General features: G+C 47.8%; 1 protein-coding gene across 1 annotated transcript in view; it reads left to right on the top strand.

The window, feature by feature from the left end:
* The window catches only part of cicb (capicua transcriptional repressor b), a 70354-nt gene that overhangs the window by 7757 nt on the left and 43364 nt on the right, over positions 1-19233 (top strand). Inside the window, exon 2 of the mRNA XM_083760415.1 lies at positions 2097-6369. Coding sequence (XP_083616541.1) covers positions 2250-6369 — 4120 coding nt within the window. The 5' untranslated portion in view covers positions 2097-2249. The remainder of the gene's footprint in view (positions 1-2096; positions 6370-19233) is intronic.

The following is a 19233-nucleotide window of genomic DNA, read 5'->3' as shown; positions in this document are numbered from 1 at the left end:
GTCGTCGCAATGACTGATTTTACACTTGCTGAAAATAGCAGATCTACGAGCTCACAACGCGTCGCAACCAAGTGTAAAATGACTTATACTGGATCTCTTGTCCACTAGTCCCCTCCTAACATTTTAGTCTAGTTTTTATTTGTTGACAAAATTGTCAGTATATTTAGTTGTAGTCATCATAGCTTAGTTTTCATTTAGTTTCCATTTAGTTTTCGTCAGTGGAAAAGGGTAGTCTTAGTCGACGAAATCAACACTGCCAGTGACTAGTGACTACACAGCGAAGGCCTGTTTGAACGGCCAAACAGCTGCATGTACTCTCTCTCTCTCTCTCTCTCTCTCTCTTTATGTCTCTCTCTATGTCTCTCAATCTCTGTGGGACCTCTCAGCGGTCACCTCCAGACCTGTTACATACAGTAGCATGTACAGTATGTATGGCACAGTAGTACAGTATGTGGACTGTATACAGCGTGGTGTGAGAACAGAGAAAGGTGCCCTGTCATTCAGCATGTCAACAGTAACAGTTATACTGGAGGGGTTAGGGAGAGAAGATCAGGTGACCTGCATAGTATACGCTATATCAATGTGTGTGTGTGTGTGTGTGTGTGTGTGTGTGTGTGTGTGTGTGTGTGTGTGTGTGTGTGTGTGTGTGTGTGTGTGTGTGTGTGTGTGTGTGTGTGTGTGTGTGTGTGTGTGTGTGTGTGTGTGTGTGTGCATTTTGTGGGTAGTGTGATGCGCATGGAGTCATTTCGCTTTGAAGTGTTTTCGATGTGTACGCACACATCTTTGCATGTGTTCTGGCTCGGAAAGTGGAGTCATGCGCAGACTTCTAACAATGTAATATATTTTCATCTAATTGTCCTGCAGCCTTTTCTCCATGTGCCTTCTCTTTTCACCTTTAACTTAAAATGTCTTTATTTAAACCTTAAATTAGGCAAATTTGCTGTTGACATAATTAACTGAAATGCTTTTTCATTGCAGTGTTCTTGTTTCATGCTACACAATGTAATTTTGTCCAATCTGTATGGTTCGAGTATGTTAACAGTAATACGATATAACTTATACAATCTGTATGGTAAAGTATGTTAATACGATATAACTTGTATTTTTCTCCCTGCTCTTCTATTGAAACATTTAGACCCTGTGTCTATAGGTGAGACATGACCTTTGACCCTGTGTCTATAGGTGAGACATGACCTTTGACCCTGTGTCTATAGGTGAGACATGACCTTTGACCCTGTGTCTATAGGTGAGACATGACCTTTGACACGATCCTGTTTCTGGTTTGACCCAAATGTTGACCTGAAGGTCAAGATGAAATATATACCCCGAGCAAGCAGGCAGGCTCTATTAGCTCAAAGGTAAAACCGTCAGGACTTGCCTATGTGCAGAGACCCGGGTTCAAATCCAGGGTAGAAGAGCAAAGTTTACATAGTGCAGCTTTTAATATTATTATATTTGCACAGTAACATCCTCAATGTTCATTTAAATCTCTCCCCGGTGAGTTTAGTGTTTTCGGAGATGAATTAACACAGAAGTTTACTGTGTTTGGTTTCTTTTAATACATCAATATGTAGTCGTTTTACATACATACAGATGCTGTTTCATAAGGAAAGGGCTTTCTATATCTGAATCTATCTCTATATCTGAATCATGACTCTATCTACATACATACAGATGCTGTTTCATAAGGAAAGGGCTTTCTATCTGAATCATGACTCAGGATTTTAGGAATATAATAATATCACCCCCGCCGTGTTTAACTTTTCACGGCAACAATCCATTTAGTAGGAGGGCGTGTCAAAGGGAGAAGAAATATGGTGGTCGCCTCATTTTGGAATGAATCACTGATGTATGGAGTTAGTGTGTACAAAAAAACACAAGTGCACACACGCACACACACACACACACACACACACACACATACGAGGCAGTGCGTGTGAGGCTGAGTGCAGTGCTGCGCAGACTTCCAGCTATGACATCATTTCTAATCTCAGCCATTTCTGATGATGAACATAATAAATGACCACCTGTCTAATACACCCCCCCCCCCCCTCTCTCTCTCCCTTCTTTCTGTTTCTCTATTCCTCCTTCTTCAGCCCACAGTACGGAGGAAGGAACAAGGACGGCGAATCAGGCCCAAGAGAGACAGAAAGAGGTGGAAAGATAGAAGGGGTGCCTTAGAAAGGTAAAGAAAAGGAGCACGGCGAAAGTCACTCGAATAAAAGCGGAAACAGAATAAAAGAAAAGGCATGAGGCCGTTGAAGAAACACGGAGGCCGCTCGCCGCCGTCGTCCGCCAGGGCCCGGGGGAGCAGGAGGAGAGGAGGGGGCTCCCAGGCGGCGCCGGAGAAAGACGCCATGAGGAGAGACAGAGTCAGGAGGGAGACCCCCCCCACCGCCAAAGGCCTGCAGCACGCGCCCCCCTCCAAACCCTCCCCGCCCACCACCCCCGCTGCGGAGGCCCCCCCCACCGTCGGCTCCCTGAAAGAGGCGGTCGTCGCAAACAGCGACGCGCCGAAGAAGAAGGAGGAGACTTCCGAGGAGCTCAGGAAGACGTCCGCAGCGAAAGACGTCGTGAAGAAGAGTGAGGAGGAGAAGACGGAGAAAAAAGAGGAGGAGGACGGAGAGAAGAAGAAGACGACGGCGGGGACCAACGGCGACAGCAGCGCCCCTTCAGACCATTCCATAGCCACGCCTACCTCAAACCCCAGCCCGGTGTCGCCGTCTGCGGCGGCCGCGCCTCCCCCCGCCAATCACCTGTCCGCCAATCACAGCCCGGGCTCCGTCTCGGTGTCCAGCCGGAAGACGGCCACCTTCAAAGCCCGCGTCCCCAAGAAGAAGTACACCTATGAGCACTTTGCCAGCAGCGCTAATGCTAGCATCCTGGCCGCCGGGCCCACAACGCACAACAGTTACTACAGTGACACGAGTCAAAGTAACAGTAGGAGTAACAGCTTGAACAGCATGTCCAATAGCATCAGCAGTAGCATCGACAGTAACACTAACGGTAACGGTGCAAGTACTGCCGCTGCCGCTGCTGCTGCTGCTGCTGCTGCTGCTGCTGGTGGTGGTGGTGGTGGTGGTGGTGGTGGTGGTGGTGGTGGTGGCACCAATGCCACCGCTAACAGTAGCAACAGTAGTTCTAGTATCAGCAATAGCAGCAGTAATACTAGTAGAAATAATTCTAGCTCAGGTAATCCGCCTTTGGCACCGGTTGTTGACGAGAGCAAATCCACAGACGCCAATCGTCTCGCCGGAGTCGCCTCCATGGAGGTGGGAGGAGCTCCCAGGACAGCAGAACCCCACGGCGGCGGGGAGGTGGGAACGGAGAGGTCTCACTCCACCCGCTCGTCCTCCACCGATACGGCCAGCGAACACTCCGCTGACCTGGAGTCAGCCACGGAGACGTCGTCGGTGCCAAACCACCGTGGGGGGAAGAGCCCCTCGCACCTCCCGCCTCCCCTCCTCCTCAACTCCCTCTCCAGAGACGTCAGTCTGTCAGGCGAGGGTCTGGCAGAGGTGCTGGCCAAGGGCCTGAAGAACCAGAGGGTCCTGGCCCGACGGCTGAGGAGGAACAGCGCCCAGAGAGCCCCGGGGGGAGCCGCCCCGTCGTCCCCGGTGTTTAGGCCCGGTGTGGTGCGCCGGGTGAACGGGGGGAGCGTGGACATCCAGCTCCAGGGGGAGGAGGGGCTGACGCAGTACCCCTTCCGCCGCGGCGGGGGCGGGGCCTCCTCCACGACGGGGAGCGCCGCCGGCTCCTCCGCGTCGGTGGAGTTCATTTTGGACGCGGCACCGCCCGGCACGGCCGCCGTGGCCGCGGCCACCCGGGTGTGCGTGCCTTTCGGCGGGGGGGAGGACGGGGGTCCGCTGGTGTACAGGGAGGGGGTGGTGTCCCAGGTGGACCCGCACCCTGCCGTGTCCTTCCCCTACCGCGTGCTCCTCCGCGACGACAGAGACACTCTGGAGGAGGAGGAGGAGGAGGGGGTGGGAAGAGGGCGGAGCGTGGAAGAGCAGGAGAAGAGGAGAGCCAACAAAGCCCAGGCGGTGTGGGTGTCCAGACAGAGCCTGAGGCTCCTCACGCCTCCCTGGGACGTCCCGCAGCTGGACGGAGGGAGGGAGAAGGAGAGAGAGCGGGAGAGGGAGAGGGAGGAGCGGGAGCGTCGGGAGGAGATGGAGGTGGAGAGGGAGGTGTGCCAGCTGAGCATCGGCATGGGCGTCCTGGGAGCCGGGGGCGGCAGGCTGGGGCACGGCTTCTCCCCCCCGGGGGTGGTGCTGGTCGGGGGCCATCGCTACGGCAACGTGCATCTGCCCATCCCCCACCCCGCCGCGAGCGCGACGGTGGGCGCGGCGCTTGGCAGAGGAGGAGCCCACGGCCACGACGAGGGGCAGAAGCAGCCGCCGAACACGCCGCCGGACGAGGACATGGAGGTGTCCAGCTTCAACATGGGCCTCGCCGGCACCCTCCCCAAGCCCAGGACGGGGACCCCTCAGCACCGACACATCCTCTCCAAGCCCCCCAGCTACCCTCCGACCTCCTCCCCGCACCTCGCCGTGGTCCGCGGCGGCCACGTGGTGGCCACCCTGGCCAGCCCCCAGCCTCCCTCCTCCTCCTCCCCGGCCCTGCCCAGCCTGCCGTCGTCCAAGTCCACGCCCACACAGACTCCGACGCCCGGCGGCGGCGGCTCGGGGTCAACCTCCTCTGCGTCGTCGCGCTCGCGGACCCCCCTCTCCCTGGCGCAGCAGAAGTACAAGAAGGGCGACGTGGTGTGCACGCCCAACGGCATCCGCAAGAAGTTCAACGGCAAGCAGTGGCGGAGGCTGTGCTCGCGCGACGGCTGCATGAAGGAGTCTCAGCGCCGCGGCTACTGCTCCCGACACCTCTCCATGAGGACCAAGGAGATGGAGGGGGCCGGAGGGGGAGGGGGAGGGGAGCGCGGGGGGAGCAGCTCGGGCACGGTGACTCCCTCCGACCTGCGGGGGAGAGCGAGCAGCGAGCTGGACTGGGACGACACGTCCCGGGAAAGCAGCGAGGCCGGCAGCGGCAGCCGCGGCGGGGACTCGCGGCCGCGGCTGGCGCTGCCCTCGCTGCTGCTGCCCCACGAGCTCTCCTCGCGCTTCGACTTCGACGAGTGCGAGGCCGCCACCATGCTGGTGTCGCTGGGGAGCTCGCGCTCCGGCACGCCGTCCTTCTCCCCCATCTCCAACCAGTCGCCCTTCTCCCCCTCGCCCTCGCCGTCGCCCCTCTTCCGGCCGGCCAACTTCTCCCCCATCACCGCCTCGCCCGTCCCGCTCTCCTCCCACCGCCGACACCGGCAGCCCAGCGGGGCGGCGGGGGGAGGCAAAGGTCCGGTCCCGGCGGGAGGAGGAGAGAGACAGGCAGCGGGCGTCCAGCCCTCCTTTCACACCAACCTGACGTTCACGGTGCCCATGAGCCCGAGCAGACGTAAGCCCGACGTAGGCCCTCCTCCTCCCCCGCCCCCTCCCCCCTCCTCGCACCACCACGACTACCACGCCCCCAAGGCGGAGCCGGAGCAGGGCGAGCTCCGCGGCTCCTTCAGGGTGCTCTCTCCGCAACAGACGCCCGCCTCGCACTCGTGCGCGCCACACGCCGCGCCCACCTTCCCCCGTCCGCGGGGAGTCGCCGCCCCCTCCGCCGCTCAGCCCCCCTCCTCCTCCACTCAGCCCCCCTCCTCCTCCTCCACTGCCACGGCCGCGTCCCCCCCTCCTCCTCTCCTGGTGTCGCCCGCGCCCCCCTCTCCCCTCCCCCCGGAGGGAGGGGGGGGGTCCCGGCGAGCGCTACCGGTCTCCCAGCAGGCCCTGCGCGACTCCCCGGTCATCGTGCGGAACCCCGAGGTTCCGTTGGCCAAGTTCACCGAGGTGCCCCAGGGGAGAGGAGGAGGAGACGGAGGGGAGCCGACCATCGCCTCCAAGGAGGCCGGCCTCGCTCCCCTCCCCCCTCAGCCCCTCGCCGGCCTCCTCCAGGTGCCCGTTCCCATCAACGCTGCCAGCGGCGCCGTCCTCCTGAGGAACCCCGCCCAGACTCTGTTGCTGGTCTCTCCGCCGCCGCCGCCGTCCTCCTCCCTGCCCACTGCCGGCGCCCCCGCCCCCGCGCCAACCAACCCCAGCCTACTACACACTCTGTCCCTCGCCGTGGTCACGACGGCGGCGTCCGCCGTGCCCTGCCAGCCCGTGGCCGGCCCGCCGGGGGGCCGAGAGGCGGGGGACAGAGGGACGGCGTTCGGAGGTGAGGTCCAGCAGCCGGTGCCCTGTCACCCGTCTCCCACCGCCCTGCTGCCCCTCATCCTCCCAGCGGAGAGCCTGCACCCTGCACCCCCGCGCAAGGACATCATCATGGGACGGCCCGGCACAGGTCAGAGTTGCTTGCTGTGTGTTTGTGTGTTTTTGTGTGTGTGTGTGCGTGCGCGTGTGTGTGACTGTGTGTTTGGTCTGATAATCCATTGACCACTAGAGAGGAATAGGACGTTTTGGAGGATTTGAGAAAAGCCCAGCAATTATTCTAATAATAACAAGAACAGGACACACAGCAGCACACAACAAGCAGATTCACATCGTGTTGACGTGTGCGTTCGGTGAAATAGCACTTCGTGAGGAATGACGCGAGCAAATAAACTCTATAACTGTAAAGTATGCGGCAGTTGTTAAGGAAAAATAAATAAAGATAGATACAGTAGGTTGGAGTATTTTATGTTTGAGTTAAAGCACATTCTTAGATTGTGTAGCTCTGTACAAAATGAAGGACCTAAAAGATAGACTGCTTTCCATTTTCCACTGAAAAAAATAAATATCATAATAATAATAATAATAAATACTTATTATTACTTATTATTATTTCATTTATTTATTATTAAATCATTCTGTGGGAAGTCCCTTGGAGAGGGAATTATTCTCTATACCACTGTGTTGGTGGACCGACATCCATGACCATTCTCTGGTCATGGATGGTGTGAATATTTTGACCTATACTCTTTTTTCTGTCTTGCCGATATACTGTAGCCTATATACTAGTGTGTGTGTGTGTGTGTGTGTGTGTGTGTGTGTGTGTGTGTGTGTGTGTGTGTGTGTGTGTGTGTGTGTTGTATATATAAAACAATATCTACAGTTTATGTATGTATACCATATATAGTGTACATGTAATATAATATTCCAGATTCAATACTTTATTGCCATGTCAACAGAGTTGATTGGAATTTGTTTCAGTGCTCTAAAAACAGACATACAAATATAGACACATATTCAGACAGTAGAAAAAGATACAAAAGTACAAATGTCATATGAGAGGGACCAATAAATAAGAAGAATGCAAAACATTACAATTCAAAATAAATAGCAATTCATGGCATACCAGAGGGTGTGTGTTTTGTTAGCCGTGTGCTGCGGCTACATAGCAGGGGCTTGATAAGGAAGTTCTGCTCATTGGTCCGGCAGTGAGAGAGAGGTTATTTTTACACCAATGTCGGCGAGAGAGAGGCTCCTTTTCTCGGAAATTGAAAAATAGATGAATACGTTTCACAGAGAAACCCAAATTATATTTATGCTAGGAGGACTTGAAAGAGACACAGAAAGTGAATTAGTTCTTTAGCCTCGTTGCAAATGAAGCTAAAGTGTGAGGCAGACATTTTCTAAATCAGATGAATCATTAGGTTACTGGGTGTGGTTACACATGCACACACACACACACACACACACACACACACACACATGCACACACACACGCACACATGCACACACGCACACACGCACACACACACACACACACACACACACACACACACACACACACACACACACACACACACACACACACACACACACACACACACACACGCACACACACACACACACACACACACACACACACACACACACACACACACAGAATGCCATGTTGAAGACTTAACAATTAAAGGACCACTTCACCACTTTTCAACTTCTCTTCCTCTTTCAACTTCTCTTCCTCTTTTCTTTCTCTTTCAACTTCTGTGGGCAGTTCAGAAACCCGTCCACTAGTGACATCATCGATGGTGAATCCAAGCTAATAGAAACGGCAGGCTTTCTTTTCCTGAAAAGTTGCAATGCAAAAGTGGAAGCCATCGTTCTCACGATAATAAAAATCCAAATATTTTTAATATAAAATAAATATTTTAAAACAAATCTGCCTGATGATGATGTCACTGGTGGACGGGTGTCCGAACTGCCCAAAGCCCTCCTATGAGACACAGACTGAGTAGGAAAAAATGGTGGTGTTTTATCATGAACATTAGTGAGGACCAATTATATGAAGAGATGTTGAAAAGTGGTGAAGTGGTCCTTTAAGGCATCAGTGTAAAAATAAAAGTCAAAAGAAAACTCCCCACTCTCCATATATTTGCTCATACATTACATTACTTTACATTACAGTCATGTAGATGTACATTTTGATGATTAAATAAAATGACAATTGAGACAGCGTACTTTCAATCTACAGAGCTCTGGTGTTCAGCGCTCACTGAAATGTGCCACATCAATTCCAGGGGACAAGGACAAGCTCTCCTTAAATGTAATAGAAACATGTACATTTTGGTGTTGTTGTTTTGGAATTTAAATATCACTCTGATTGTAGCTTGTAGAACTGTATTGTAAATAGTTATTCCGTGACACCATATGAGTTGCACCAGAGCATTTTGATATCTGAAAAAAATTAAGCTGTGAGTCCACTTTAGAAAACATTAAAGAGTGATTTATACTTATTTACGTGTTGTTGTCACTCCCCGAAAATAGCCAATCCATGCGTAAACCCGCAAACTAAGTATATGAATGAATGAATCTTCATTTTCGTGTCTTGTCGTTAAGACCCATCCCTTACGGGATTATAAGACACCAACAACATAAATAAACAATATCACGTTCACTTCTCACACAGAAGCTACACCAAGTATTTGGTAAAAACAAAAACATAAAAATAAATATATATATATATACATCACATATAAGTTTTCTTTGTCCGTATGTCCCCAAGCTTTTTCTATATATTCTGCTAATGCAAATATCTTCTGTTCAAAAATCCATCTCAGTCGCTCTCCATCACTTAACCACATCAGATCTATATTTTTACATCTGTTAAATAACTTTTGACGTAGCTCATGATACAACGGGCAATAGAAAAGAAAATGGAACTCATTCTCAATATCATTTATATCACAATAGGTACAAATACAAATAGCATAACTCAAGCGTACTGTATAGCCGGTTTCATACACACAGTGCCCTGATATGATTGATAACCTTTAAATGAGCACTTTTTTACCAGTAAGCATTACGCGTGCGTGCGTGCTTGCGTGCGTGCGTGCGTGCGTGCGTGCGTGCGTGCGTGTGTGTGTATTCGTGCACGGAGAGAGAGAGCCCTCACAGCAGTGCATGCTGTTGTCGCATATGGACCTCCCTCTAGCGTCTTCCTATTAGCCTTCTGTCTGCCCCGTAACGCAGTGCTAAACTAGCATGGTTAAAAGCCGAACCCGTGCGGTGTGCCATGTGGGTAAAGCCCTGTCACCAGCGTGCCCCATGGCAGGGACCAGGTCAGCCCAGGGTCAGTGGTGTGCCGTGTGGGTAAGCCCTGTCACCAGCGCTGCCCCGTGGCAGGGACCAGGTCAGCCCAGGGTCAGCCAAGGGAATGGTGCTGGGATCACCACCGCTAATGACCTCTATAAGCTCACTGGTGGTGTTTAGCACTGGTCTGTCCAGTCCTCGTGCAGGAAGGAACTGGTGGGCAAGAGGAGTTTTGCCGACTCCTATATTTGCGGGTATAGAGGTGTGGGCGTGTTGATGCGATGTGGAGTTATTTGATTTGCGCCGTGCATGGTGGCGATTCCATTTGCTCGTAATCCCCCAAATTACGGTTTTAGTGCCTCTGACGCAAGATAGGGCCCTTTCTATTTGCACTAAACTTTGGTGCACTATTCCGTGGAAGTGTGTCAATGTTGTCAGTTACTGGGAAGTCTGAGGTTAAAGAATTCCACAGAAAAGGGAGTTAGAATCTCAAGGAGAGTAGTTGTACCAGCTTGCCTGATTGAGTCATCGTTATTAGGAAATGTCATAATATCAGTTAGTCTGAGTTTAACCCATTTCGACCTGAGCTCGATTCTACAAAATGTCTTCTAAATCATGACAGTTTTCTGAAATACTTATGTTTCTATATTAGTGGTGCTAAATATTTCATGTCAAGGACCCCAAACATTATATGAAATTGCCCCCCCCCCCCCCCCCCCAGAAGCAAAGATTTGAGCTAAAAACGTTGGCTCACGATCTTTCAAAAATAGCAGACATACAAGCTCATAGCTTGTAGATCTGCTATTTTTCAATAGCTAAAGTATAACATAATGCTTAAAACACCAAAAGGGGTTCCCGTTCAGAATGGGTTTAATCATGGAAGGTAAGGAGCAGCATGTGGTTCAAAAGAAAATAATTAAAACATATATATTTTGGCTCTGGACCACTCATATATTTCCGTTAAATAATGCCTTTCACTTGATATAAATCTTTGCACATAAAGGTAGTATCGTACAATAAATGAAATCAAGCCCCTAACACTTATTTTCATGATTTAATCTATTTATTAGCTTTAAAATATTTTCTTACATTTGATGGACGTTTGAAATACTGTATTATTTAAACATATTTTAATTAATTTAACAAAGGCATTTTATTTACATTTTTAAACATTTTCTCATGGACCACTAGTCATAATCATCGGTTGAGAAACAGTGGTATGCAAACTATGCATTGCATGGCAAGTGTTACGGAAGCACTAGTCTCGGAAACCACAAGCATTGTCTCTCACGCACACACGCACACACTATATATATTATTATACAATACATCATATCATGTACATGAAATGTAGAAGGGGGTTTCACACACAAAGTTTCATGCGTTGCTTCAAGTTGCAGCTACCGGTAATTGTTAAGATATTGTGCCCGTGTGCACCTTTGCGTGCGTGCAGTGTAAGCAAGACGGCGAGAGGGCGAGAGAGAGAGAACGTATGCACGGTCATGCACACTTGGATGTGCTTGTGTTTTCCATAGGGATTAGTCCCATACGTTCTGAGGGATTAGTGCAGTCGATTGTGCACACTCTCTGCCAGGTTACCTGCTCATTATGGACAAAACCCTTAGTGGCTGATGATTGACACCTGTGTTGATTCTGACAGCAAATTTAGATTTTACCTTTAGTCAGGCTTCATTTAGTTTTAGTCACATTTTAGTCACCCGGAATGTTTTGGTGTTAGTCTAGTTTTCGTCGACTAAATGTCACAAGATTTGAGTTGACTAAATCTACAGTTGATTTAGTCGACTGAAATGTATTTTGTCGGGACCTTGATGCCGTCGTAATGACTGATTTTACACTTGCTGAAAATACCGAGCTTGTAGATCTGCTGTGTTCAGCATGCAACCAAGTGTAAAATGACTTGTGTATTTTACTTATACTGGATCTCTTGTCCACTAGTCCCTTCCTAAGTCTAGTTTTTAGTCTAGTCTAGTTGTGAACTTGTAGATTGGCTATTTTAACTATTAAAAAATGTCTTTAAAAATAGTAAAAATAAGGGGTTTAGCATGGATGAAAATAGAGCCCCTATAGTCTTAGTTTTAGTCATCATAGCTGAGTTTTCATCTAGTTTCCATTTAGTTTTCGTCTGTGAAAACAGGTCGACAAACATTTTTCGTCATAGCATTAGTCAACGAAATCAACATTGATTGAGACCACTTGCTCACAGTGAATATTCATCCATACGTGCACATACATAATTAGTGTTGATTTCGTCGACTAACACTATAGGGACTAGTGGAGAAGAGATCCAGTAGACAAGTAATTTTAGACTTGGTTGTGTGCTGAAAAATAGCAGATCTACAAGCACACAACACGTTGCGCTGTGACACGTTCGGCTATTTTCAGCATTCAACCAAGTATAAAATCAGCCATCACGACGCCATCAAGGCCTGCCAAAATACATTCGAGTCGACTAAATCTTCAGTTGATTAAGTCGACTAAAATGTGACTAAAACTAAATTAGAATGTACTCACAGGACCATGACTAAAAACTAAATAATTTGCTGTCAAAATCAACAGTAGGTCTAATACACATTCATACACACAGATTCATAAGGAAAGGGGACTGCAGGGAGAAGCTACACGAGATATCTCAATCAAAACGCAGAGCTTTGAGAGAGCAGAGAGGCAGAACGAGGAGGAACCCCGTGCTATACCGTGTTCTAGATTAGTCCTGTTCTGCCTCGAAACAGCGAGCGCTTCCCAAGAAAATTAACATTTTAAGAACAACACACACACACACACACACACACACACACACACACCACTGGGGTTATGGAACGTGGGCTAGATGTATACTGTGTATATGTAGGCCATATATGAACAGTTTCCCGCCGACTCATACAGTGTGTGTGCATGTGTGTGCTTGTGTGTTTGTGCCTGTGCACGTGCGTGTGTGTGTGAGAGAGAAAAAGGGTTTATATTATAGACAGAGAATGAAGAGTGCTTCACATAGACAGTGAGAGCAGGATGAGAGTGTTTGAATGAAGACGCGTCCGCCGGGAGCTTGAAAGAGAGGCGACATCAGCGGAGAGAGAGAGATGATGCCGGAATGTTTGTTGACGTTTAGTTTTTCGAGGGGTTGAACGAGAACGAAGTGAATAGAACGAAGAGACACCCATCTTGACTGGCGACATGCTGTCAAGCATGCACGTTTTTCTTTCTGTGCGGGTTCATGTGTGTGTGTATCTGTTTTTGCTCTCTGTGAGTCTCTGTGTCCTATGAGAGTGAGAAAGCAACAGAGAGATAGATTGTGTGTGTGTGTGTGTGTGTGTGTGTGTGTGTGTGTGTGTGTGTGTGTGTGTGTGCGCGTGTGTGTTTGTGCGTGCGTGCACTGTGCGAGCGCTTAGATTTCGGGTGGGTTTTTTTGGCCTCCCACCAGGCCCCTGGGAGTACTATCTCCTCAGCCATTCTGCACTATTTCCGCAGAGTCATGCTGCCTATGTGCGTCCGTTTGTTTGCCTGCCTGTTTGTTTGTTTGTTTATTAGTGACTCATATGGTGTGATAGTGAAACTGAAAGTCACTGTGGTGGTCTCCTGGTTTTCTGGCCTGTGTGTGTGTGTGTGTGTGGGTGTGTGGGTGTGTGGAGGCCTGTATACGTTACCACTGAGTCAGTGTGAATGAATGAATGAATATTTATTTTCGTGTCTTGTCGTTAAGACCCATCCATTACGGGATTATAAAATATATCACATTCACTTTCCACATAGAAGCTACACAACGTATTTGATTAAAACAAAAACAGAACAGAAAAAGAAATACATCACATATAAGTTTTCTTTGTCCGTATGTCCCAAGCTTTCTCTATATACTGTATTCTGCTAATGCAAATATCTTATGTTCAAAAATCCTTCTGAGTCACTCTGTGTCACTTAAACACATCAGATCTATATTTTTTACATCTGTTAAATAACTGTTGACGTAGCTCATGATACAACGGGCAATAGAAAACAAAATGGAACTCATTCTCAATATAATTTATATAACAGTAGGTGCAAATACGTTCTTCTTCTGTAACTCCTCTATACCTACCAGTGTGTGCGTGATTTCTGTTTGTGTGGGTGTGAATTTCGCACGTCAACAGTGGTTCAAAGTAACTAAATACATTTACTTAAGTACTGTTCTCCATTACAATTAAAGGTTATTTGTACAGTTTGTACTTTACTTGCGTATTTCCAATTTCCAATACTTTTACTTCAACTGCACTACATTTCGGGTCCAAATATTGTACTTTTGCTCCACTACATTTATTTGAAAACTTTAGTTACTAGTTAATTTGTAGATTTTGATTATTATTATTACAAAACATACATTAACCACTTCAATCCTATATACACATTTTGGCCATTTGAAAGCTTACATTGCGTCGCTTATATATCTGCTATTTTCAAAAGATTTTTGAGCGGCACATGGGTGTTCGAGAGAAAATGATGACTAAACTAAGATGCGTGGGGATCCGTTCTGTGCACAATATCTTACATATTTGACTCATCAGATCTCACAGTTTCAGTGTGTGGTTGTGTGTGCACGTGCGCACTTAATACATTCTCCACCGTTGGCGTCAAATGGTGCTTTATGGTGGTTTATTGATAGCTCGCGGTCACAATGCTACATATTAGCATTATGTTGCGAGACAATGAAGTAATGAAGCAATGAATTCAATGAAGTAAACCGAAAATGTATGAGCAAGATGGCCATGCGTATCCACTCGTTGTTGTAATCATGCTTTATTCAACGGTCCAGGTCAGTTCCAGGTCCACCCATCTGACCACTGGGTGGGCCGACACAGGGTCACATTTCATTTGAACGGTCAATCAACCCATTGCGTTGCGGCTTAATTGGGTCAATGGAACCAACAGCAGTATCACAATGAAAACTCACTTTTTAAGGCTCTAAAGAAAAAATACCATTTTCTTTTCTGTCTTACTTTTTCTTTATAATAATGTTATCATTAAAATCATAGTTTGTTGTGTGTGTGTGTGTGTGTGTGTGTGTGTGTGTGTGTGTGTGTGTGCGCGCGCGCGCGCGTGTGTGGTGTGCGTGTTTTACAGAGATGTTTTGAGTAAAGGGTTTCTTCTCTAATCCCTGCTGAAAGGACACTGAGTGACTGAATAGACACTGTTTGTCCGTCCGTGCCTGCGTGTACATTTATTTTCTGTGAAACAAGCAAGCAAATGTCGGTGTATTTTACACAGAGAGAGAGAGAGAGTGTGTGTGTGCGCGTGTGTGCGTGAGCGCAAGAGAGCTTGCACGAGTCAATGTGTGAGCGCGTGTGCGTGTGTTTGCGCAGGCCTCTGAAACTTCTTTAAAAACAATGCCAGCGTGCATAACCTCCACCCCTCATGTTTTAAAAGGTCAGCTTGTTGTCAAATGGTTTTTATTTTATTTCATCGTTTTTATTGCGTGTGGAAACCTTGTGAATATTTACGACAAAATGTTTACAAATGTGAACACGCTGTTTGTTTGGATTGGATTCACTGGGAATGAATTAACAATGGAAAAATAAAATACACGCGGATTAAGGTTTTCAGTCGGGCCACGACTGAAGAAGAAGCTGGATTCAGACACATATATGCAATCTCATTTTGTCTCATAACAGAAGAGTCGTGCAGCACTAGTTGGCTGTTCAATTGATTCTAGTCACTCTTGTGTTTTTTGGAGATTTCTTTCATACATATTTTCATGGACAAAACTGAGAATCGTGTGAGAATTGGGATCTCAATTCTTGTGGAGGAAAATCGAGATTCGCATTTGAGCAAGAATGGAATGGTGCAGCGCTAGAAGTCAGCATGTCTCCAATAGAAGCATGTATCAAACAGAAGCCAAGCACGTCTTATATGGACGCATGTTGCGCACATGCTCTCAATGTGTCTGCAACACATTAAGAGCTTGTAGAGAGGCTCTAGACTCAGAGTGTATGCGCATGCGTCTGCAACACATTAAGAGCTTGTAGAGAGGCTCTAGACTCAGAGGGTATGCGCATGCGTCTGCAACACATTAAGAGCTTGTAGATATAGGCTATAGACTCAGAGGGTATGCGCATGCGTCTGCAACACATTAAGAGCTTGTAGATATAGGCTATAGACTCAGAGGGTATGCGCATGCGTCTGCAACACATTAAGAGCTTGTAGAAATAGGCTATAGACTCAGAGGGTATGGTTGAGAACCACTGGTGTATAGGAAGCTTCACAAATGTCACATTAGGACTAATGAATAATGAATACAAAAATAATAAATTATAATGTTTTAGTCGTGATAGTATTTTTTAAATCTTGCTTTAATTCGTGAATACAGCCTTCCTGAGTACATGAACATCTGTTGACCTTGAAGTCAAGTGCGTGCGACGTAAACTATCAAAGAGGACGATGCGTACGGTGTAGTGAAGCTGCAGACACCATGAGAACAGAAGGAGGGATGTCGTCTAAGGCTGAAGTAGATTTAACTAACAGATGAGAGCCTCACTGACTTGTGTCTGGGTAGTGCTCACTCCATATGCACACACACACACACACACAGTCACACACACACACACACACACACACACACACACACACACACACGCCACACACACACACACACACACGCCACACACACACACACACACACACTTGTGTCTTTTTTTATTGACTGACAAAGATAACTATAATTTTCTTGTTCTGTAAATTTCCCCAGATTGACACTGACATGCCCTTGTTTGACTCTTAAGTACTGTATGCGTGTGCTCCCCCCCCCCCCCCCCCCCCCCCCCCCCCGTTACACTATGTTTTGCGCGTGTGTGAAAGTCTATGTACCTGTTTTTATGTGTATATGCAAGAGTGTGTCTGTGTACAGTGAATATTTGTGTGTCAGTGTTTTTGTGTGTACATGTTTTGGGGTATGTGTATACTGTGGCAATATACAATAAATGTATTTATTATTTCTCATATCATCACTGTCAGGCAGAAATCATCTCGATATTAGAACGTTTAATTAAACAGTTATTTATTTTCCAAATGTTTCAAGAATAGATACCCCACTTCATGTCGCACAGATGTACTGAAAATAGCAGAACTAAAGCTCACAAGATAGTTTGCTGTATTATTATTTTTTAAAACTATTTTCCAATGTTTTTAAATAATAATAATAACATACAAGGTTTGTGCACATGCGTGCGTGCGTACGCGTTCGTGCGTGTGTGCATGCGTGCGTGCCAATGCCTTCCTATACCTGCAACAGACTAATGAGCGTGCGAGAAGGTCATTGTCCGTTGGGAGTGTTTACAACTAGCTGTAAAAGACAACTGTCAAAGGAACTTAAAGGTCCCTCATTCAGCAAGTGAAGCAGGAGCACATTTTTATGTTGTCACTTTGTCACGTGTGCCTCCTTGCATACAGAGTGTGTATCTCGGCCCCTTCAGCTGGGCACTATTCTGGGTCCATGCCGAACCCTCTTATCCCATTTAGGCCTGACGTCTTCTGAAAGAATATATTTTCAAAATAGCAGACCTACAAGCTCGTAGCGCGCCACTCGGTGGCGCGCTACGAGCTAGTAGATCTGCTATTTTTCAATAGATAAATAATGCTTAGTTAAAACACCAAAACGGGTTGCCGTGCAGAATGGGTTATTATGCCTAAACTACATTACTACTACATCTTTGAATAGTTAAAATAGCCAGTCTGCGTCGACACGTTGTGAGCTTGTAGATTGGCTATTTTAACTATTCAAAAATGTTTTTTCACAATAGTAAAAAAGGAAAAGTATAGTTTAGGGATAAGGGGTTTAGCACGGACGAAAATAGAGCCCCTTGTGTGTCCAAAACCATTCCTTTTTTATTATTATTATTTTAGTAAACCTTATAGATCTGCTGTTTTCACTAGGCCTACTTTTGTAGGAAGTAGGGTATAAATTTACCGGGAACAGAAAGTGGAGATTGCCGGTTTCTGCCCATGCTGTGTGTGTGTGTGTGTGTGTGTGTGTGTGTGTGTGTGGGAGAGGGAGAGGGGGGGGGAGAGAGAGGGAGAGAGAGACAGAGATACGGAGAGAGAGAGGGGAAGAGAGAGAGAGGAGAAGAGACTAACCAAGCGTCAATCATCGAAGTGCCGGATATGATGTGTGAGTGCCAAACGTCTGTTGCCATGGCAACAAAGCAAACACTGAAGTAGCCTGTGAACAACATAGTCCATTCACAAAAAAAAGAAACTGCAGCCACCTCTATGTGTGTGCGTGTGTGTGTGTGTGTGTGTGTTTACACATACGTGCGCACGATTATGCGCATGCATGCAAACTCATGTGAGCTCTTTTTTGCCATGAAGTTCTTCCTCTCTCGGTGGAGAGAGAGACACAGGCACACACATCGGGAGCACGCATGCAGAAACTGACACTCTGTCACTCTGGATCTCTCTCTCCCTCTCTCTCTCTCTCTCTCTCTCTCATCCCATGGCTGACGTTTTCATCCGTTTCTGTTATTTCATCTCTGGGCATTTTCACAAGAATGTCTGATTGAATTCACACTGGAGGTGATCCGAGGGAGGAATATAAGTGACGTTTTGGCCACAAAATGTATTAGAGACCCGGCCATCAGGTGTTCATGCCGGTCACATCTTCACGTCATGTGGTGCGGTCACAACTGTATACTTGCATGAACCGGGGGATGTTAAAAATCACATTACATGCATATCAGTCACATCAAGGACAATTGTGTGTTAATCATCTGATTCATTGAATTAAAAACAATTAGAAACGTTTGTTTTAGGTTGTTAGATTTTTATTTTACTTTTTAGTTTCGTACAATTATCAGGGGACAGCTTTTCCATCACTCCTCCTATGGAGGTATACAGTGTGGTGTAAGCATGAAGCCAGATTAGTAACTACTGTATAGATGTGCTATTTTCAGCGACACCGACCGCAAGCAAAGAAGTACAACCTGGCCCTTTGCATAGAGGCCAGGTGGTATACGGAGGAAAAGCCTGGTGTCAGTCAGATCATGGAAACACAGAGGTCGTTATGTGTGATTAATGCAGCGAAATCTGGAACGGTTGGTGAGGGTGCACGCTACTGGCTCAGTGCCAGGTGAGGGTGAGGGTGCACACTACTGGTTCAGTGCCAGGTGAGGGTGAGGGTGCACACTACTGGCTCAGTGTCAGGTGAGGGTGCACGCTACTGGTTCAGTGTCAGGTGAGGGTGCACACTACTGGTTCAGTGCCAGGTGAGGGTGCACACTACTGGCTCAGTGCCAGGTGAGGGTGCACACTACTGGTTCAGTGCCAGGTGAGGGTGCACACTACTGGCTCAGTGCCAGGTGAGGGTGCACACTACTGGCTCAGTGCCAGGTGAGGGTGCACACTACTGGTTCAGTGCCAGGTGAGGGTGAGGGTGCACACTACTGGTTCAGTGTCAGGTGAGGGTGCACACTACTGGCTCAGTGCCAGGTGAGGGTGCACACTACTGGTTCAGTGCCAGGTGAGGGTGCACACTACTGGTTCAGTGCCAGGTGAGGGTGCACACTACTGGCTCAGTGCCAGGTGAGGGTGCACACTACTGGTTCAGTGCCAGGTGAGGGTGCACACTACTGGCTCAGTGCCGGGTGAGGGTGCACACTACTGGTTCAGTGCCAGGTGAGGGTGAGGGTGCACACTACTGGTTCAGTGCCGGGTG

The sequence above is a fragment of the Protomyctophum parallelum genome (assembly GCF_964188405.1).
Source record: "Protomyctophum parallelum genome assembly, chromosome: 3".
Classification (NCBI taxonomy): Eukaryota; Metazoa; Chordata; class Actinopteri; order Myctophiformes; family Myctophidae; genus Protomyctophum; species Protomyctophum parallelum.
Note: the sequence above shows the minus strand (reverse complement) of the source record. Positions and strands in the feature narration are given on the sequence as shown.